At 40.6% G+C, this 19,004-nt stretch overlaps 1 protein-coding gene across 1 annotated transcript in view; it reads left to right on the plus strand.

Annotated features, from left to right (window-relative positions):
* Positions 1 to 19,004, plus strand: part of shank3a (SH3 and multiple ankyrin repeat domains 3a) — a 118,398-nt gene that overhangs the window by 71,078 nt on the left and 28,316 nt on the right. The window contains exon 13 of the mRNA XM_029522747.1: positions 11,013 to 11,126. Coding sequence (XP_029378607.1) covers positions 11,013 to 11,126 — 114 coding nt within the window. The remainder of the gene's footprint in view (positions 1 to 11,012; positions 11,127 to 19,004) is intronic.

A 19,004-nucleotide genomic window follows, 5' to 3' on the forward strand; every position in this document is an offset into this window, starting at 1 on the left:
TTGTCAGCCATGATCAAGAACTGCTAGGAAAGACTCTCCGTTTTCATCGGACAGTTGTCAGTTGGTCTGCTGTCTGAGATCAATGTCTGTAGACAGCTGTCGTCGAGACAAACATCCCTTATCTTTGTTATTTAGAGGGGTCATCCACATTCCGCTTCGAGCCCTCTGTTAGTTTCAGGTAATGAGATCCGTTTGTCCTTTCTCACTCACTGACTTCCACTACGCCCCCAGAAGCACGCACACTTCATGGGCTATCTGAGTGAGTGTATTTAAGTGTGTGTGTGTGGGCCACTACTTCCATTCAAAAAAATACATGCTTCTAAGATTAAAAGATTTTCTAGTTTGTCTCTGTAGATGTGAGTATCTGGTCATGTTTACAGGTGTGTGTGTGTGTGTGTGTGTGCGTGTGTGTGTGTGGTACGGTCCATCAACGGCCCACAATGCCCATCCCCCACCCATCTCCTATTCCCTTTATATACTCAATGCCTTTGCCTTGTTTGTTTCTGCTCTTTACCCTCATTGATGCAATCTGAACTCATCACTTGGATGGACATCTCTTGAAAGGTTTCTTACTGTCACCACGGTAACAACTGAAGACACACGCCACACACTTTTGTCCACATATGGAGTTACACACAGGTACAAAGACGTCCATCTATATAGATGCACTTCAATTAATACGATTACAGGTACAAGCAGAACAGACACAAGAAGACGAAACCTTTTCAAAAGAACAGATGTGTGCGTAAACCCACACCCCTCTCTCTGGGAGCATTAAGTACACATCCAGGACATTCTTCTCAACAACAAGGTGGCACATTTAAGAGGATGCTTCCGTAAATGTGTATTACATCTCACAGACAGTCACTCACACCACATACACCTTCTCCAAACGCCATTATAAATCTTAGAGACAGCCATGAAAATGAAACCAGCGCAAGTAACACTGAGATTAGACATTCACAAACATGATTAATGGGGTTTGGCCGAACCCCGTGTGTGCAGAATATTAACAAAGCTACAGGCAGTGGAGGATACCTGGACTAACTATGCCAACACAAACACACGCGCAGACATACATACATACATACGTACATATACTGGGTTTTAATGGATCCTATCAGGTGTAGCTTTAGACATGCTCAGATGGCAGCTATTACTGCTGTTAGGATATCTGGGAACACACACAGTTTAGTTCAGCCATTTACTAATAGTGGCGTACAGGATGACTGCCACAGAACTGAAAAAAAAAAAAAAAAAAAAAAAACACTTTTGTGAAGGAATGCTTCTCTTTCCGTGGAGGCAATTATGTACTTATTCTGATCTGTTCATTCATGAAAATTTGTGTTTTGAACAACATCATATAATTACGTAGTCCTCAATGCGTGATGTTTCTCACGCCACAGTTTGCTATTAGGACTAAAATTCATATGCATATGTCCGTTACCAAGCAACAGGTGCTAAGTGCATTAGAGCTCTGGCATGTCATGTTAAGACTCAAATAAAAATGACCAAATTATGCCTTTAGTGAGTTTCAAAAAGTGCATTTGGGCCCAAGAAACAATATTCTTCAGCCTTCATATTTTTTCCTTGAGTTTTAGAAATGTTTCTCCATTTCCTCTTCACCTACTGCATGCAAATCAGGTTGGATAAGAGCCTGAGTGCAAAGTTTTGAATTTAGACAAAATATCACTGGTAACTTCCCACAGTGAGTTTAAGGCGAATTATCAGACTTCCTCTCTGCCTAGTAGAATGAAGTGCACCGTGTTGGTGTGTGTTTTCATGGGATGGTATGAGCATCTGTCCAATGTCATTTGCATCGTAATTCTGCGCTTGTGTGTGGTGTGTGCAAATGTATAAATGCATAATTTTATGTCTGCTTATGAGTCTGCAATTGTGTGCGCTTGTCTTTGTGTATCATAGTGCAAATTATTGCCTCCCACAAGTTATAAACAGCATCCTTCAAGTATTCAGCAACCAGCTGTCCTGATATCTGAGATACATATCTCTATCTCTCTCTCTTTCTCTGTGAACTCACTCACTCTTTATCCCTCTCTTTCTTCCTTTACCTTTGCACTTCTATATGTACTTACAGAATAAACCCTACACTTGTTTTTCGATGACTAGCATGTAAACTGGGCTGCAGGAGAGTTGGTATTTTTTCATTTTATTTATTTATTTTGCACCTAACATTCTGTAATTCTATTCTATCTGTGGTCCTCATTCTATGGTGAGACGCTCCTCCTTATATCACCGACACGATCTTTGAACTGTTTCGGTGTATTTAATATATTTAAAGGTACAATACAGTTTGAAAGCACCTGTGGTCAAATGTATGAAGTAAATGTAATACACGAGAGTATCTAAACAGAACTCCTGCTGACTTTACATCAATTTTTAGACCGAAATCTCTTAATGTAAATATGCTAAATATCATTTCATTGGGTCACATTGATGTGGTTATCTGCCAAGTAAAATTTTTAAAATCAAATTTTTAAGGGAACATACTTTTTTTTAATGATGCCATTAAAAGTTACAAAAGCAGAGTAATTGTCAGAGTAGACGGTCAGTGGTCATGTCCAAATACAGAATTCCACAAATTAGCAACATCATTTTATATTCCTGAAGCATTCTGGTAGCTCACATGATGGAACATGCACCGTAGATCCTTAGTGTGACCTGCAGCTGCTCAGATTTCAATCCGACCGTCCTATCTCTGCTCTCTCTCCCTGATGTTTCTGTATCTCTAACATTGCTCTGCAAGCAAAATGAAGCAAAAAAGAAAAAGATGTTCTATTCCTAAGAGAATATTTCTACTGGATAAAACAAAGATGGAAAGCATTTCACACGAGTTTGCACTTTTGTGGGCTGTTTTCCAGTAGCATCCTTACTTTAATTGTTTAGGAGAATCATCACTGATTACAGCGTTATTCTAGCAGCATCACACACATTTGTGGCAAGTTGGTTCACACCACCAGCCCGCACGGGGAAAACCAGAGAGGTCACAAAGATATCTAAGAGCATGAATTATTGTGTGTGGGGAATTTGCGTTAAGGGCTTTTTAGACAGTGTCCCATGTTACCCAGGAGAAATTAATGTAATCACAGTACAGACCTGAGGCAAGTCAGTTTATTGGCATTGGGTTTCACTCGTTGCTGATTCATAATGTTTCAAGCTGTGTGTGTTTGTGTGTGCGTGCGCGTGTGTATATGTGACTATTATTGATATTGTCCGGGGTCACAAGCCGAAGGCAAGGACATCGATGTCACAGCTAACCTTCTAGCTGTCCAATCAGAGTAGCAGCGGGGTGTAAGGTCCCGCCCACACACCGACCTGCTCCCTGCTGAACACACCACCTGTCCTTCTATTACATTCTCATCCACTTGTTTTTTTTGTTGTTGTTGTTTTCTTTGTCTTCCAAAACATTGTCATACAGCCAACACATCCCTCTCTTTTAAATTAAAACCCAGGGCTGCCTAACACACATCTCATTTACTGAGCTATAGCGTCACACAAAGTGCTAATTAGAAACAGAAACAGTTTCAGATTTAATTCAGTATATGAATAAACATGACCAGGAACACCACTGCACAAACAGGAGCCATTCAGTGATGCAGATGCATATTCAGCAGAAACACTGATCCACTTTTGACTACCAATAACTGTGAGGCACACTGTTTGAGATGGACATGACAAGGATTGGGCTGAACTGGCTGAATTGTTCCAGATGGTTGGTAGTAACAAGGGTTTCTCTGTCTTGTACAGGGACAACTAGTCATGGGTGCGACAAATATGCATGGTAATGCCATGTCCTCGGCAGCTGATGTTTTTAGCAAGTTCTGAGAGACGTCCTTTTGGCCTGATCCAAGTGTATATTCTGAAAACATTCATTCATTCATCTTCCACCGCTTATCCGTTTCCAGGTCGCAGGAGGTGCTGGAGCCAATCCCAGCTCACACTGGGCGAGGGCGGGGTCACCCTGGACAGGTCACCAGTCCATCACAGGGCTGACACAAAGAGACAAAAAACCACTCGCACCTACTGACAATTTAGAGTCACCAGTTAACCCAAACATGAAGTCTTTGGACGGTGGGAGGAAACTGGAGTACCCGGGAATTCCACACAGGAAGGTCCCAGGCCCTTCTTATTGTGGAGCAACAGTGCTAACCACTATGCCGCCATGCTGGCCGACTTAAAAACAATTAAACAAGAATAGGACGTGTTGAGATTATTTTGCGATTAATTCCACTCATTAGCACATCTCTCCCACGCAGTTGCATGAAATTTCAGTCAGAAGTGGGTGTTGTTGTCAGGTAATAGTATGTAGTGGTAAATTAGTGGCATGTATGGGCGCTGGCCAGCTCATTACAGCATGGGAATTTGTCACGGCATAAACATCATCATTTATCTGACGGCCTGACTGGTCAATCAAACGGTTAGGCACATGATAAACGACTCAACAAAAAAACTATACATCACTGATCTATTAACAATCAACAGACAATCAATGGTGGGTCTACAGCTAATCAATCACAGGTATGCTCAGGAAGACTCCGCTATTTTTGTGCAGGCTTTTCTATTTGCTGCTGCAGCTATCCATTCTCATGAGCACGATATCTCAGTTAGAGCTCGAAGACATTTCTTCAAATTTGGCACAAACACTCACTTAGAATTAAGGAAGAACTCCTTCACTTTGATTTTCCAGCGTCAAGGTCGCTGTGACCTCATAAAGGGTTGTCTAGAAGACATAACAAATTGTATGTAATATATATGTCTAATGTTTCAAAGCCATCAGATTCATTTTAGATTTTGCTTAAGAGTGACAAAACAAAAGCAAAGGCAGAGGGTGACTATTAGTCAGCCTGTTCTATTTTTGTCTCCACCCGAGGGTCAGTACAGGAGAACAGGAATGAGATATGGGAAAAAAAAGCTGGTGAGAATCCAAGAAGAGGAATGTCATGTAGCTCCTCTCAGGACTGGGAGGGAGGGAGAAAAGAGGGATCCCTCTGAGTTAGCCCTGGAGTCCCCCCTCTTGTCCTCCTGCAGTATAAATCATGTGACTCTTACGTATCCTTACTCTTTTCCTGTGGCTTTCTACCTCTGATCCATCCTTCTTTCAACAGTCATTCACATAAAAGCAGTTTCTTATTGTTTTCATGTTTTTTTTTTCTTTAACTTGTCAAGTCGTCATTTCTTTCTCACCCCTTTCTCTCCATCTATGACTCCTTATCTCTTAGTTGAATGATGATGAGCCAGACACTGTCACATTCCCTCATCCTCCTCTAAGCAAGAAATGGCCTGTGAGGCTGAGCACACACATATTTCGACTTAGAGCAATGTGGCTACCCTTCTTCTTTCTTATTTATTGGCTCTGTTCCTCATTCTGACTTGTATCTACTCTGGGGTCCACTCAACTTAATTTCCGGCCACCTTTACTTTTCCTATTCCATATCCACCTCCATTCTTTTGAATTCCAGTGTTTAGACAGATCTTTAACCTATATATTACTCCAGCTACATGGCACTACATGCTCTCTGTTCCCCCACCACATAAATGTACATATATTACAATTAACAAAGGCCATACCTGCTGCACAGCAGTACACAGTGGTACACCTTTCCCTTTCTCGCAGTGTGTGTTGTGTGGGTGTGCTCTAGGTGTGTCTCTGTGTCACCCTTGTTTCATAAAGCTACAACTCTCTCTCACTCTCTCTCTTTCTCTCTACTACCCTGAATTGAACCAAGGTTTAATGAAGAGTGCAGGGACCCAAATCTAATAACAGTGTCACTCTGGTTATTGGTTATGCTCTCCACACTCACTTCCACGCACTTTTTTGCAAATACACACACACAGACACACACACACACACACATACACACAGATCTACGAAGTCTGTGCTATATACTAACCCTTTATTGTGTAAAGAACTTACTCAGCAAGCCCCTCTTTCACATTACCTATAAGTCATACACATGGCATGCAAACATACACAATGGTTTGTGAAAAAAAAGTTCTTTAATAGTGACTTGAACAATCCCCACAGTGTAAATGCTTGTGTGAGTGGCTGCTTAGAGTAGCGTGAGCTACCATGTGTGTGTTAATCATCCCTTCACACTGTCTCACATACGCCATTCATATGCCTATTTTTTTTTTTTTTTCCAAAGTCTTTGGAATTAAATCTTGAAGATGAATCCAGATCTACAACTTGTTGAGAGAGATTGAAAAACATGAAAATTCTAACACAAGTCTAATGTACAGAGATGATTTTATGGAAATCAAGCTGTATTATGGCTTTGGCAAGTCTTCCATGGCATCTCTGTCTGAGTCAGTGTGAGTGCATCGGTGGCAGAATGCCATCAGCCTCTGTCAGCCCACCTGCATTCTTTATTGTCTTTCTGCAGGCAAACACAGGAGTTTGTTGCACCCGCCACTTGTTGCTTGTGACAAACACGCTCAGTTGTCAGTTTATTAGGAACACTGAGCTAAGTTTAAATTGCTTTATGTTATGTTAAAAGGTATTTCTTCTCTTCTCTTCTGTTTTTGTTTGGTAATACAGTTCATGGCCAGGTATACCGATGTGAATCAACACCACAACACAACCTTATCATAACAATTGTAATAACTGAGGAAGATTTTTGCTGAACTGTTACAGTAGGCTGCAGCAGTTTTTGTATTCTAGTAAACTGACAGCTCCCTGTGTTTTTTTTTTTCTTTCTTTCTTTCTTTTTTTTTGCATGAGCATCTTTCGAAGTGTGCTTTCTTACAAGCTGTCACTCATCCATTCATATAATTTGCCCTCACTATGTATGAATGTGTATCTTTGTGTGTGTGTTATTGTGCGTGTCTGATGGTTGGGGGTGCACGCAGACAAACAAAGACGATGAGAGGAGGAGAAAGAAAATGAATGACTCAGCTCAAAGTAATAGTGCGAAGCAAAGCAAGAATTAAAATGAGCTCGACTGGTTGTCGTGCACACACACACACACACACACACACACACAGACGCAATCTCATATGCACGCACTCACACAAGCTTGCAGACTGGGTGTGTGTGAAGAGTATAAATAGCTCTGCATCCTCGCTGATGCTATTTTTAAACCTGGAGTCGTGACTGACTTAACCAAGGGCAAAACTCTGAGGCAATACACGCAGACAAACACACACAGCAGACATCAGACTTCTTGGACAGCCATGAATAACTATCCACTCGAAACATACATCTTTGCCTGTGTCAGCTTGTGTCTGCTGTCTCACATCTCTCTTTTTCATTGGTAAATGCAAATCTTATATTCTATAGGGCACTCTACTACGCTATGCTGCATTAATGTCACATTTCAAGCTTTGTTTGTATGTTATATATACATACATATATATATATATATATATATATATATATATATATATATACACACATATATATGTATATATGTAGAGAGAGAGATATATTTCTATACATTTTTCCTAGTGATTGCTCGGTGAGATGATACACAGTGGGAGCATACTATGGAATTCTATGATGCCTTATGTTTTGTGCACTGTTGTTGATGAGTGTCAGAAAGTACATCTTTAGTGCTGAAACATGACTGTCTCTTAGCTGTCTCTTAGCCTGCCTTGTTTATTTGCTAAACCAACGCTTATACAGATTGCAGGTCATGATATGATGCAATCATGTGACCTTGCAGAGGATGATCATTAAATTGATTTCGATGCATACTGAGTGTTGATGTCAATATAAACTAAAGTTTGTGATAAATTAGTGTTGGCAAGAAACACAGGAACTTCAAGACTGGCCCACTGAGTGGGATAAAACAGTCAGTGATGAAACAGTGATAAAAGATTTTGGCTCAAGGACAAAGTTAAGGATCATGACTACAGTTTATCAGTACGATGATGTGCCACATGACAAGGCTCATCTCATTCTCACATGGTTCGTGGAACATGTGGGAACATGTGGGAAACGCTACTGAACGTCCTTTCCACTGTGCAGCTACTGATATTACAGCATCTAACATTTTACAGAATCATTACCAGCAGTGGAGCACAACATCAATATATATATGGGTTTATATAATAAACTGACTCCTCAGCGGCTAACCGAGTGTGCAGTAATGCATGTGTGTTTGTGTGACTGTGTATAAAAGCATGCTGCACTAATGTGCATGCGGAGGTGATTGTGAATCAGTGGGGCAGGTTTCTGGCTGTAGTGATGCAGTCTAAGGAAAGCTGGGGTCCAGCTGAGGTGTTGATTGCTTTAGTTAATGAATTCCATGTTGAGTACAGAGTGGGAAACATTTCTTCACATGACGGCTCTAAACTGAAAAATATAATCAGCTTTATATCATTTATATAATCAGTTTTTGTAAGAGTATCTGAGGAGCTAATTTTGTCTCCTAAATTTAGTGGCGCTCACCCAGGCAAAGTGACAAGTGGATGAGCGACTAATTTGAAGTCAACACCTTGTCAACACACTGGGTGAGACTTGGAAATCAAACACTGTAATTTGTAAAATGCTGTTTTTACCAGATTATAAAGCTCAGGAGCAGAATAATATCTCTTCGTGGACTTTATTAGTTTGACAAAAGAACAAACTGTATTTCACACAATGATAACAACCATTTTCATTGTGTCAAAAATTAGATCAGTGACACAAAGGAGGAAATGTAACAGCTTTGACAGTGCGACTGTTGATAGGACCTTCTCCCACTTACATCGACAACTGTAGCTGTCCACATGGCAGTCAGCCTGCTCAGACTAAAACATCAACATGGCATACATATTGTAAAGCCATGTGCGCAGACATGCACTGTTTGAGTTCCTTCCTGTCACTTGGCTTGTGTTAGCCCACATCTGATTAATCACAGGGATAGTTGTCATGCCAGCACAGTGCTGGCACGCACCAAAACAGAGTAGCAGTGTGTAAGGTAGAGGGTAGTCGTGCAGCAAAGAACTCTCTATTGGCATATTGTGCACATACGCCTTTCTGCTGTGTGGACATAAGGGAATGTGTGTGTGGTTAGTGAGTGTTTGCACCAGTTACTGTAGTATACTGTAATTTATCTATAATAAACAAAAGGATTATTGATTTTGTGTGTGTGTGTGTGTGTGTGTGTGTGCGTGCACGTGCATGTTTACCAATGTTTTTTTTTTTTTTATTTCAGTGGGAAAGAATTAATTGGCTTGCTTTCAGCAGGTGAAAGTTGAAGCAGATGTTTGTATGTGTTGTAACAGCAGCTGTCCCAATGAATAGGTGTATCCCGATATATTTTTCTTTCTTTCCGTGGAGTCCAATTTTGTCCATTTTGTTTTGCAATAGTGTGATGGAGAAAAAAAATTGATTCAGAAATGCGGTGGAGAGAGAGGAGCAAACAAAGTGAGGGGCAACCAAGGAGCTCAATCAAAGGTCTCACCTTTTCTTTCATTTTTGTCAATGGGAAACAGAGAACGCAGCCAGAACCTGACTACTGCAGGGACATCATTATAGTACAGAGGGACAGACTGACAGTGACGAAGACGGGCGATAGAAATGATTTCTGGGAAATCATTCAGAAACAGGGGAGACTGGGAGAGAAGATGCGTGTAGGAAAGAGAGAGAATAAGGAGACAGAGGAAGTTTGTTCTCAGGAGACTTGCAGGGTAAAGTTGTGTTAAGCTGAGAACAGAGTGGGGGATCAGTCCACGTATCCGCTGTGTGCTGAGTGTCATGTTTCTTACAGTGGGGAGTCGATAAATAGCCAATTGCTCCTCTCTTAGCTAGTGTTGTTCAGTCTGGAAATGGTGAGCTATGTCAGGATTTAGATCATACGAAGCAGTCTAACTTTTATTTTAAGCAACAATATTAAATTGGCAGGCTTCAGCAGCAATGCACAATAACAGTAATAAGAGAATAACTTATTTATTGGGATTGCCACAAAGAGAAAATTCTTTGAATTGTACGAAAACTGATAAATGCTCAACTTGGGCCCAACATTAGGCATGTGGCAGGAGAGGCAATAATCACACACAGATATCTGAAACAGTGTACTGAAGCATGCTCTGGAAAGGCTGTGGTTGGACCTGACCTGGGTGAAGGAAGGTGGGGGGACAGTGCAGCAATAAATTTGTGCATTTCTTACACGATAGAAGAAATCCTGTGAATGGATGCTGTTTGATTTTGTTACTATCATGCCATTCCAGATGACGTCCAGCTGGTTGCCTCTCGTTGTGCCTCAGGTTATATCACCGTGACGTGTCCCCGTTCCAGAGTAGGATACGGTTTGGAGAAAGTAGACTACATCATTTAGCCGGTTGTCCGCTGGCTGCAACATCATACTGTCGTATCCTAGCAACCAGTTTATAAGAAGGGCTTTCTCAGGCAAAGCTTCAGTTCCAGCTGGTGATCTCTGAGGGGTGTGTGTGTGTGTGTTTGTCTATGTTTGTGTTTGTCTTTATGTGTGTGTGTGTGTGTGTGTGTGCGCACACACGGATAATGGATGGTTGTGTAGATATGAGCATGCTGGCTCAGTCCTGCAGGGAAGATCAATTCCAACTATACATTCATCTCTAATTACCACAGTGGAACTTAGAGGGAATCTCTGTCTTTTTCCTTCTCCTCCTTCTGCTCCTCCGTTTCTTCTTCCTCTTTCTTTCCTTCATGATCTACCTCTGATCACTACCATATTCAGCCAGCAATTAAATCTCTGCCTGCCTCTCTGCGTTTATCATATTTACCCTTTATTTGTTTATTGGCATGTACTTATGTTCACACTTTATAACATTTGTTACAGGCCAACATTTCCACAATAGCGTCTTTTCCCTTGTATCATTGTACTTAATGTTTGTGTATTTGTTAAACTAAAATCTTTTCCTCTCCCTACTATATGGCCCTTTGTGCTTCGTTGTAGTGTTTTTTGTTTTGTTTTTTTCAAGACTCTTGAGACTCCACAACCTCCAAGTGATGACAGCTACAGTTTTTATGACCACATTTGACAGTTTTAACCGACCTCCGCTTCTCTTTGTTCTTTCTCTGTGGTCAGTGCTGAGTATAGGAGAAGGAGGTTTCTGGGAAGGCACAGTTAAAGGGAGGACAGGCTGGTTCCCAGCAGACTGTGTGGAAGAAGTTCAAATGAGGCAGTATGACCCACGGCTAGGTAAGACGTCAACATGCACACACGTACACGCTGCAAACGCATGCTTAATGCAGAGCATTCAAATGGAATGCACGGCTCTGTCCATGTTGCTGGAAAGCAAAGTGCTCAGTCGTGTATTTTTGGTCTGTTAAAAAAAAATAAAACGATTGGTTATTTTAGTTAATATTAAGAAATGTGTTTGATCAGGCAGTTGTGACAGAATAAAAAACACGTCTATTGATTGTTAAAAATGTAAAAACATACAAAATGTATACAAACATTTATCAGTTTTTAAACATCTTCTGTATTTCCATGACATTGATTTCTTTAAAGTTTGCATCAACTTGCTCCAATAATACACACACACACCTCTTTAGGCAAAGGTAGTGAAAACATAGTCTAGTAAAGCGTTCGGAGACGTAAAGGCTGCTTGAAACAACATTGAGAGCTTTCATTTCTACACACGTGAGAGACAACATGCTGGTAACAATCTGCTGTTCCCCAGAGTATTAAATGCTAATCTTCCCTCCTTCGTCAGTTGGCATTTGCCTCACATGCTGACTGCCGACTCTCGGGTTTTTCACCAAAGATCGTCAAGCTTTTAGGGCACTCAATTGCCGCCTAATTAAAGGCAGGTGCACTGGAAAGGTTGAACAGTTTGGCTCTAGCTTTGTGATGAACTGCATTAGCAAAGTGCCATAGCAACATTTCACATTCGCATTTACATACTCCATAGATACAGTTTTTATTTCCGTTTTAATGTTTAGATTTCATTCACACACAAACACATGCAGATTTAATATTGAGATCCTTTCAGTCAATTGCACTGTGAAAGTGAATTGTTTCCCTTTTATGTCTAAAACGGTTTGTACTGTTTTCTGCAGTATCGCAGCATCATCAGGATGTGATGTACAATATAGGTCAGGCAACTCCTTCGTAACTTAACTTCAATATCAGTTTCTTATTTCGCATCCTGTCCAACAACACCCACTTGAGAATGTGCCTGAACAAAGAAGCAAGATTTTTTTGATTTCATTTCTGTGAAAGATTTCTTGAACAGTTTCACTTTTTTGCAGCTTGAGACAAAACCCTCTGAAGCGGAATTCAACTAAATGCTACATGACTTGCTGATGTTTTAAGTGAAAGCAGTTTGATAGGAAAATCAACAGTTGTTTTAATGATTTAAATGCTTTCCCGGGATGATGCATATCATTGGGTAGTTACGTACACTCACTTTGTTACAAACTGTAAATATACACTGGCCTTTAGGAATCGTCTGTCCACATTACCAAGTGTGTTATTGCATGAAACCTTTTGTAAACACCTGGAAGTACATCAAATTAATGTGACTACCTCCCCGTTTAGACTGTCATTCAAGTAGCAGGTGACACATTTTATTTGCTTGGGCTTCAGGTGGAACTACACAGCCGTCATGAAAATGTTTAGAAAGATAGGAAATACTACAGCAAGTACATACATTGGAAATGGGACAAGGGCAATTTTGGCATGTATATCTCCTTATTCTTTCTGTGTTTGCCATGCATCTCCAGAGACCTATTTCTAGAGGAATTGGGACATTTTTCCTTTTCAATGGGTTGTTGAGGGATTGAGGTTACCTCAGAGTAGGTGTGAAGAGATGAGAAAGGCCAGAATCTCTAAATACCCCATTTAAATGCATTGTGAGAAAAAGATATGGGAAGGTAGGAAAGAAACGGCCAGATAGCATGGGAGACGGATGGCGGAGCATACTCTAAAGGACAGCAAAGTGGAGATGGCAGAGCGTGTCTTTCAGAGAGGTAGTGAGAAAAAGAGCGAGTGGAGTGAGGGAGGGAGATGGGCCTGATATTGAGCCCTACTCACTCATAAATCCTGAAAAACTCAGAGGCCTCACAAATCTATTTCTCAGGGATAAAGTGCTCCTCTTCCATATGAAACAGGGATACTTTATCATCAGCATAAACTAAATGAAACAAAAAATTATTATTCGCCATCAAAACCACCATACCCATGTAGTCAACTATGTTCCTTAGTTGCAGTCATTTTATTTCAAAATTCAAAATTCCTGCTTTTATGGAAAACATTACAAACAGTTCGATGACCCCTTTTGAACACTGCCACAAAATAAAAAGTAATTCAAGCAGATATGATTTGAGAAAGCTGTTGAACCCTATCATCTCCTTTTTGTGTATAATGTGATTACACACAGTAATTTCTTTATTTACAGAGGCATTTTAAAGCTAATCTCAAACTCATTCCTAGATTCATCAACTGTGATATAGTTTCACTTATATCACTTACAATTATGGCAGTATGCCTCAGCTTAGTGAAGCAGCAAAGACGGGCCTGTCAACAACTAAGCAAATACTACAACTACTACTGCTACTACTCTCTCTATGGCTGTCTCTCTTTCTCTCTCTCCGTACATCACCCATAAGTCATGGTTCTGAAAGCGCTGTCCCTCCTTATCTATCTCTACGTCCATCTCTTCTCTTTCCTCTCTGCCAGGTTTCAAAGAGTAATGACACAGAAGGGCAAAGATAAAAAAAATGGGCCCTTGCAAAAAAGCATTTGCAGTTTTGGGGAGCATGAAAGGAGAGGGCAGCTAGCAAACAATAGAGAGAGCGAGAGAGCAAGAGAGAACAGAAACAGGTGAAAGAGGTTTTAAACTGTCTCTGACTCGCCCGGCTGTTATCTGTCACCACACTGCTCTTCTCTCTCTCAGCACGGCCAGAGCCACCTGCAGCCACCAGTTCATCTTCAGCCACTGCTTAGGGGGACAGAGAGAGGGAGGAGAACCAAAGGGAGGAAAAAACAGAAAAGAGAGTGGCTGATGGAGAGAATGAGGGGGGAAAGAAAAGACTATCAGTTCAGTTTTAAAAGCACAATAAGCGATGCAGCATTGAAATGAGTTATGTTGGAGGGACATGATTTCCATGATTTATTATAAATCATTGTACTTCCGAACAATAAAAAAAACACATGACAAGTGTACTGCTGCTAAAAATGTTATATCCACATTCCTGTGGTGCTTGGTTAAATTACAAATATCATAATATTAATTTGGTCACGATATATTTGTTGTTAATATGATATTTTTATTTGGGTGTGTAGTGTGTGGGTATGCATGTAACAAGTTCTTCATATGACTAGTTGACTATTTGATGTCTTTGTTATTTGTCTGAGAAGTGCAGTCATTTTCTTAGAACACGTTATTTAAGTCTTGCTGCTGCCATCAGTGGCCTTGGGTCCATGCATTTATTTTTCTGAGCATTTCGTAAGTGAGCTGTCTGCAGCCAGGCCAAAGTAGAATAGCGAAAGGTGCAGCAAATTTGTGCTTTTTGCTCAGAATGGATGGGTTAATTTAGTTCCATGGGTGTGCAGCACCGAGTAAGGAGAATTTATTCTACTCCTTACTTATTATATATTTATTTATTATTATTGCGCCAAATTTTGGTAACTTGTCCTGGAGCTTTGAGAAAACCCCAGCAATTTATACCTAAAAACACGTGGCTCGATTGGAAACAAGGTGCTGGTGGTGGTGGTGGTGTTGATATTCCAATTTCCCCAAAGTTATTCCCAAAACAACAGCAATAATTTCCCATAGGAAATGAATGGGAATTAAAAAAAAAAAAAACAAAAACACAAAACTTCACCTTTTTTCTGAGTCACCTGTCCCTCTCATACCAACACGTAGAAATGTGATTCAAACTTTAAAACGGACAAAAACTGTTTTCACATAAAAAGAAAACTTTTAAAACTATGAGCACTGAAAGGAGGAGTGGAAGTCACTTTTTCTTCAAAGCAAGAGTGCGGAGCGTCAGTTGGTAGAGCGGGAGAAGCAGGGAAAAAATAACCATTTTTATTTTTGACTCGAGCTCTCGGTGAATCCGTATAAAGGAGACATAATTTTTTGTCCGAATGCAGACAAAGGTGTTGGGATTCATAAAATGCGACTTTGACAGGTGGGATCTGCACAAAATTTAAACAAAGGGTTCGAGACCGTCAACAATACCTGTGTTGGTCCCAACTGAACGTAATGTAATTAAAGAAAACCTCACTGTCTCACTCACCCCGGCAGCAGCCCCCCATGGCACTCAAAACTTCCATGCAATTTTGTCATCCATCTTATATCTTTAGACAATTCCATATAAACAAACTGGTTTCCAACAGCAACAACAGATTGCATCGAATTCTTGATGATGCCATCGAAGCATCATTGTCACTTTGTGATGAAACCTCATAAATACTGAAGAAACTCTGTGAAACTGCCAGATGGTCAGTGAACACATGAGAGAACAACACAGAAAGTGGAAAATGTTGAAGAGAAAGTAGATTTCTACCTCAGCTCCCTCAAAGAACAGGTGAGATCTGAGCTTCAGGACCATAAAGCCAGACTCACAAAGTGCAACAACGACAGGATGGTCCTTCTTGAATCCAAGGGGACACACTAACCAACTTCCTGGAAATTATCCAGAAGCTGATTTTGAAGCTCTGTAAGCCGACCTGAAAAAAACCAGGAAAATCCTGCAGAGGTTTAAAATGGACCTTGAGCATCAGATTATCCAAAACAGGGACCTTCAACGTAAATTGGTGGCCATCCAAAAAGAGATGGAGGCCCTTCAGCAAGAGATGGAAGCAAAGAAGCTGGAGGTTGGAGGAAGAGTTGGACAATCTGCAGGCCACACTTCAGAAACAATTCTGGAGAAATTCCAGGGATCCCATCAAGTCCAGCTGGAGGAAGTAAGAATAGAGACCAGCGAAGTCCAAGCCGCGCTCAAAAAGGCACAAGATCAGCTGCAGGCAGAGCTCCACTTCCTACAAAACAAAACCTTGCTGGAAACAAGAACAACCTCCTCAAAACTACTCTGAACGAGAAGGAGGAAGAACTTCATCAGCAAAAAGACCAAGAGAGGGAGAAGATGAAGACCTCCGTGAAGATCTGGCTGGAACAACGGGAGCGCAGAGTCGCCAAAAAGAAAAAGAAGTGGTACCAAAAACTCTTCTGAGCCCAGCTCCAACATCTGTTCATATAAACCTGAACCTGGGAAGGTTTCTCCCCATGATCCTCTGCTTTCTTCGGGGCTCATGGGAGTTCTTCCATTTCTCTCCTCTCCTCTTTGAGCTTTGAAAAACATAAGAAAATAAAAAAGCAATGCCATGTTTGGTTTGTTGTAGTTGAGGATGTTAAGTTGGACCAAATCAAATCAAATCAAACCACAATAACATTAACATTTAATTTAATGTTCAAATCAAGTTGAAGGGGAAAAACTCTTGAGTTTGCATCTATCTCTTTTTATTGTTGTCATCTTACAACAAGGTCAAAAAAATCCAAAACAGTGTTAAAACAAAATATATATTGGGGCCTTTATTTTGAAGGATGAACATAATTTCAATAATATTGAAATGACATTAACAGGAAGAAAACAAACCAAAAAAATCAGAAATAAGAGGAATAAAAACATATTTCTCCACTGTCCAGTTGTTTTGGATGACTCAAAGAATCTTAAAATAGAATTTAAAAACCACCTTTGAGACAGACATCCCGACGCACACAGACAGCAGCAGCCCTCCGAGGCACTCTCAAAATCTCTGTGAGGAAATTTTCCAGTTTTGCTTTATCCGGCACTTGAAACAAATCAAACTTAGACCACTCTTTACTAATTTGTTTTGTTAGGCCAAAAAAGGAAACTCCAGCTCAGTCAGTGACAAACAATTGAATCCTCCTCATGATGCAGTCAAGCACACGGTTACATGATATGATCAAGCTGTAGTGGTCCGATCTGAACGCTGAAGAAGCCTCGATATCTTGATTCAAACGCACACATCACACATGCTTCTGGCCTGTATGTGGGGCTAATGGCAGATGTTTACCCATAGCAATGGAGAGGATAATGATGTGAATATGAATTACTCTTTCCTTGCTAATGATGCAGCCGAATTGCCAGGGGCCAGTCAATTCCTGCAGTAGTGCTGTTAATCTACAATCTTTTGGGATCACACAGTAGGCCAAATGTTTTATGAAGCAGTGATGCCTTCTTACCAATCCTTCCATAGCTTGAGTTTTTTCTTAGAGTGCCCTTCAGCCTCAGATGTCCTCCAGGACGCTGACACACACACACACACACACACACACACACACACACACACAAATACTCATAGCATAGTAATGCACATTTTTCTATGTGATAGGATAAGCCATGCTTGATTTCTCCATGGTTTGATATCTTAACAAGCATGCAAACTTTTCTTTCTTTTTTCTTTCTTTCACTCCATTCCCTTGCTCTCATTGCACCGTAGCACAGTTGAATGACTCACAGCCGCATGAATCAGCCCAGTCAGATCCAGCCTGAGCTATTTTTAGCCTGCCCATTAAGAAGTTTTGGAGTGTGTCTGCACTCCCCTAGAATGCTTAAACATCTGCGTTGCTGCAGCAGCTAAGACTGATACGGGCAGAACGTGTCGGAGGGTAGGGTGGAGGAGAGGGGTGAGGCGGGATAGAGAGATGGTGCAGTGGACTGATGAGGGATCATACAGGAAGTCATCTGGACAAAATTGCAACTCTGTCGACGTAGGTCCATGTGGGCTTTTTGCAGCGTGGTACATCCCATTCATGTCTAAGTTGAAACAAAAATAGCTTTCCTACTACAATGATGTAATTCTTTTTATGTATGTTTTGGGCTCTTTATGGCTTTATTTCAGATAGTAATTGGCAGAAATTGAAGGGGAATGACCTGCAGCATTAGTCCCTTGGCCCAATTCAAACTCAGGACACTGCGATCACATGCTCGCTAACCACTTGGCCGGCCACGGTGCCATACAAGGATGGATTTCAGTCACTATTTGAGCCCATTCAATCTCAGTTGTATCTACTTTTTGACACTAATTTGACCTGTAAATTGTCACCTGAAAAGATAGCACGGGCTATATGTTGATTGAACAATTGGAAATGCAGTTTAAGCCTACTATTCTGTATATCCAGAACATACTGAAATATCAGCATCAGCAAGAGATAAATTCAACATGGGCAGAGCTGGTGTGACATTATTATATCACAGGTACAGAAGAAATTGTTGTAAAAATAACATTCAAAGCAGCTTAAGAAAACTTTTCTACTTTGAGACAGGCAAAAGCGAAAACCCACAGAAGACAGGTGACACATGCAAGAACACAAAACATGGCTCAGATGTAAATACAAGGGCTTGATAAAATATAGATAGATGGATTAAATAATGGATGAGGCACGCCACTGAGAGGCAGAGGTTCTCATCCAGGACAAAGATGTTTCAAAAATCTGTGTGGACAGGAAGCCACATTCAGATGTAGGAGAAGGATAAGCGTTGTGGTCCGATAATGCCTGTTACATGTGCTTCATGTAGTGTTCAGATAACAGCAGTTATGTGCATGAAGCAAGTATGAGGCCAGTTGTTTGACTGTATTACTCATTTGTTATAATGGCTAATTAGAGCTCAAGGACATCAGCTGCTAATCAGCGTGTCAAGTAAATTATACTAATTTTCTTGTTTTTTCTCATGAAAGACTTCTTTTCCCTTTTTAAATATCTAAAGCAGTTTGAACCTGGTTACCTTCATTTTTAAAATATTTACTATCTTTTATGTATCTTTCTGAAAAAGCTGTGTTTTACTTGCTGATTTTTTTTGCTAATTGTCTTGCATAGAAACTGCATATCCAATGATCTGATATTGGACCAATTTGCTTTTACACTAAATTTAGCATACATAGTGGCTTGCTGAGGATGGCAACTTCTTTCTCTCCTGCTCATCGTCTTTTTTTCCCTCTACATCATCCATTAGCCTGCCTTTCTCTCCTCTTTAACTGCTGTATCTTCCCATTTTCCTCTCTCATTTTAGTCTGTTATTTTATCAGCCTTTCAAGGACATG

This window comes from Echeneis naucrates, chromosome 16 (assembly GCF_900963305.1).
Source record: "Echeneis naucrates chromosome 16, fEcheNa1.1, whole genome shotgun sequence".
NCBI classification, from domain to species: domain Eukaryota; kingdom Metazoa; phylum Chordata; class Actinopteri; order Carangiformes; family Echeneidae; genus Echeneis; species Echeneis naucrates.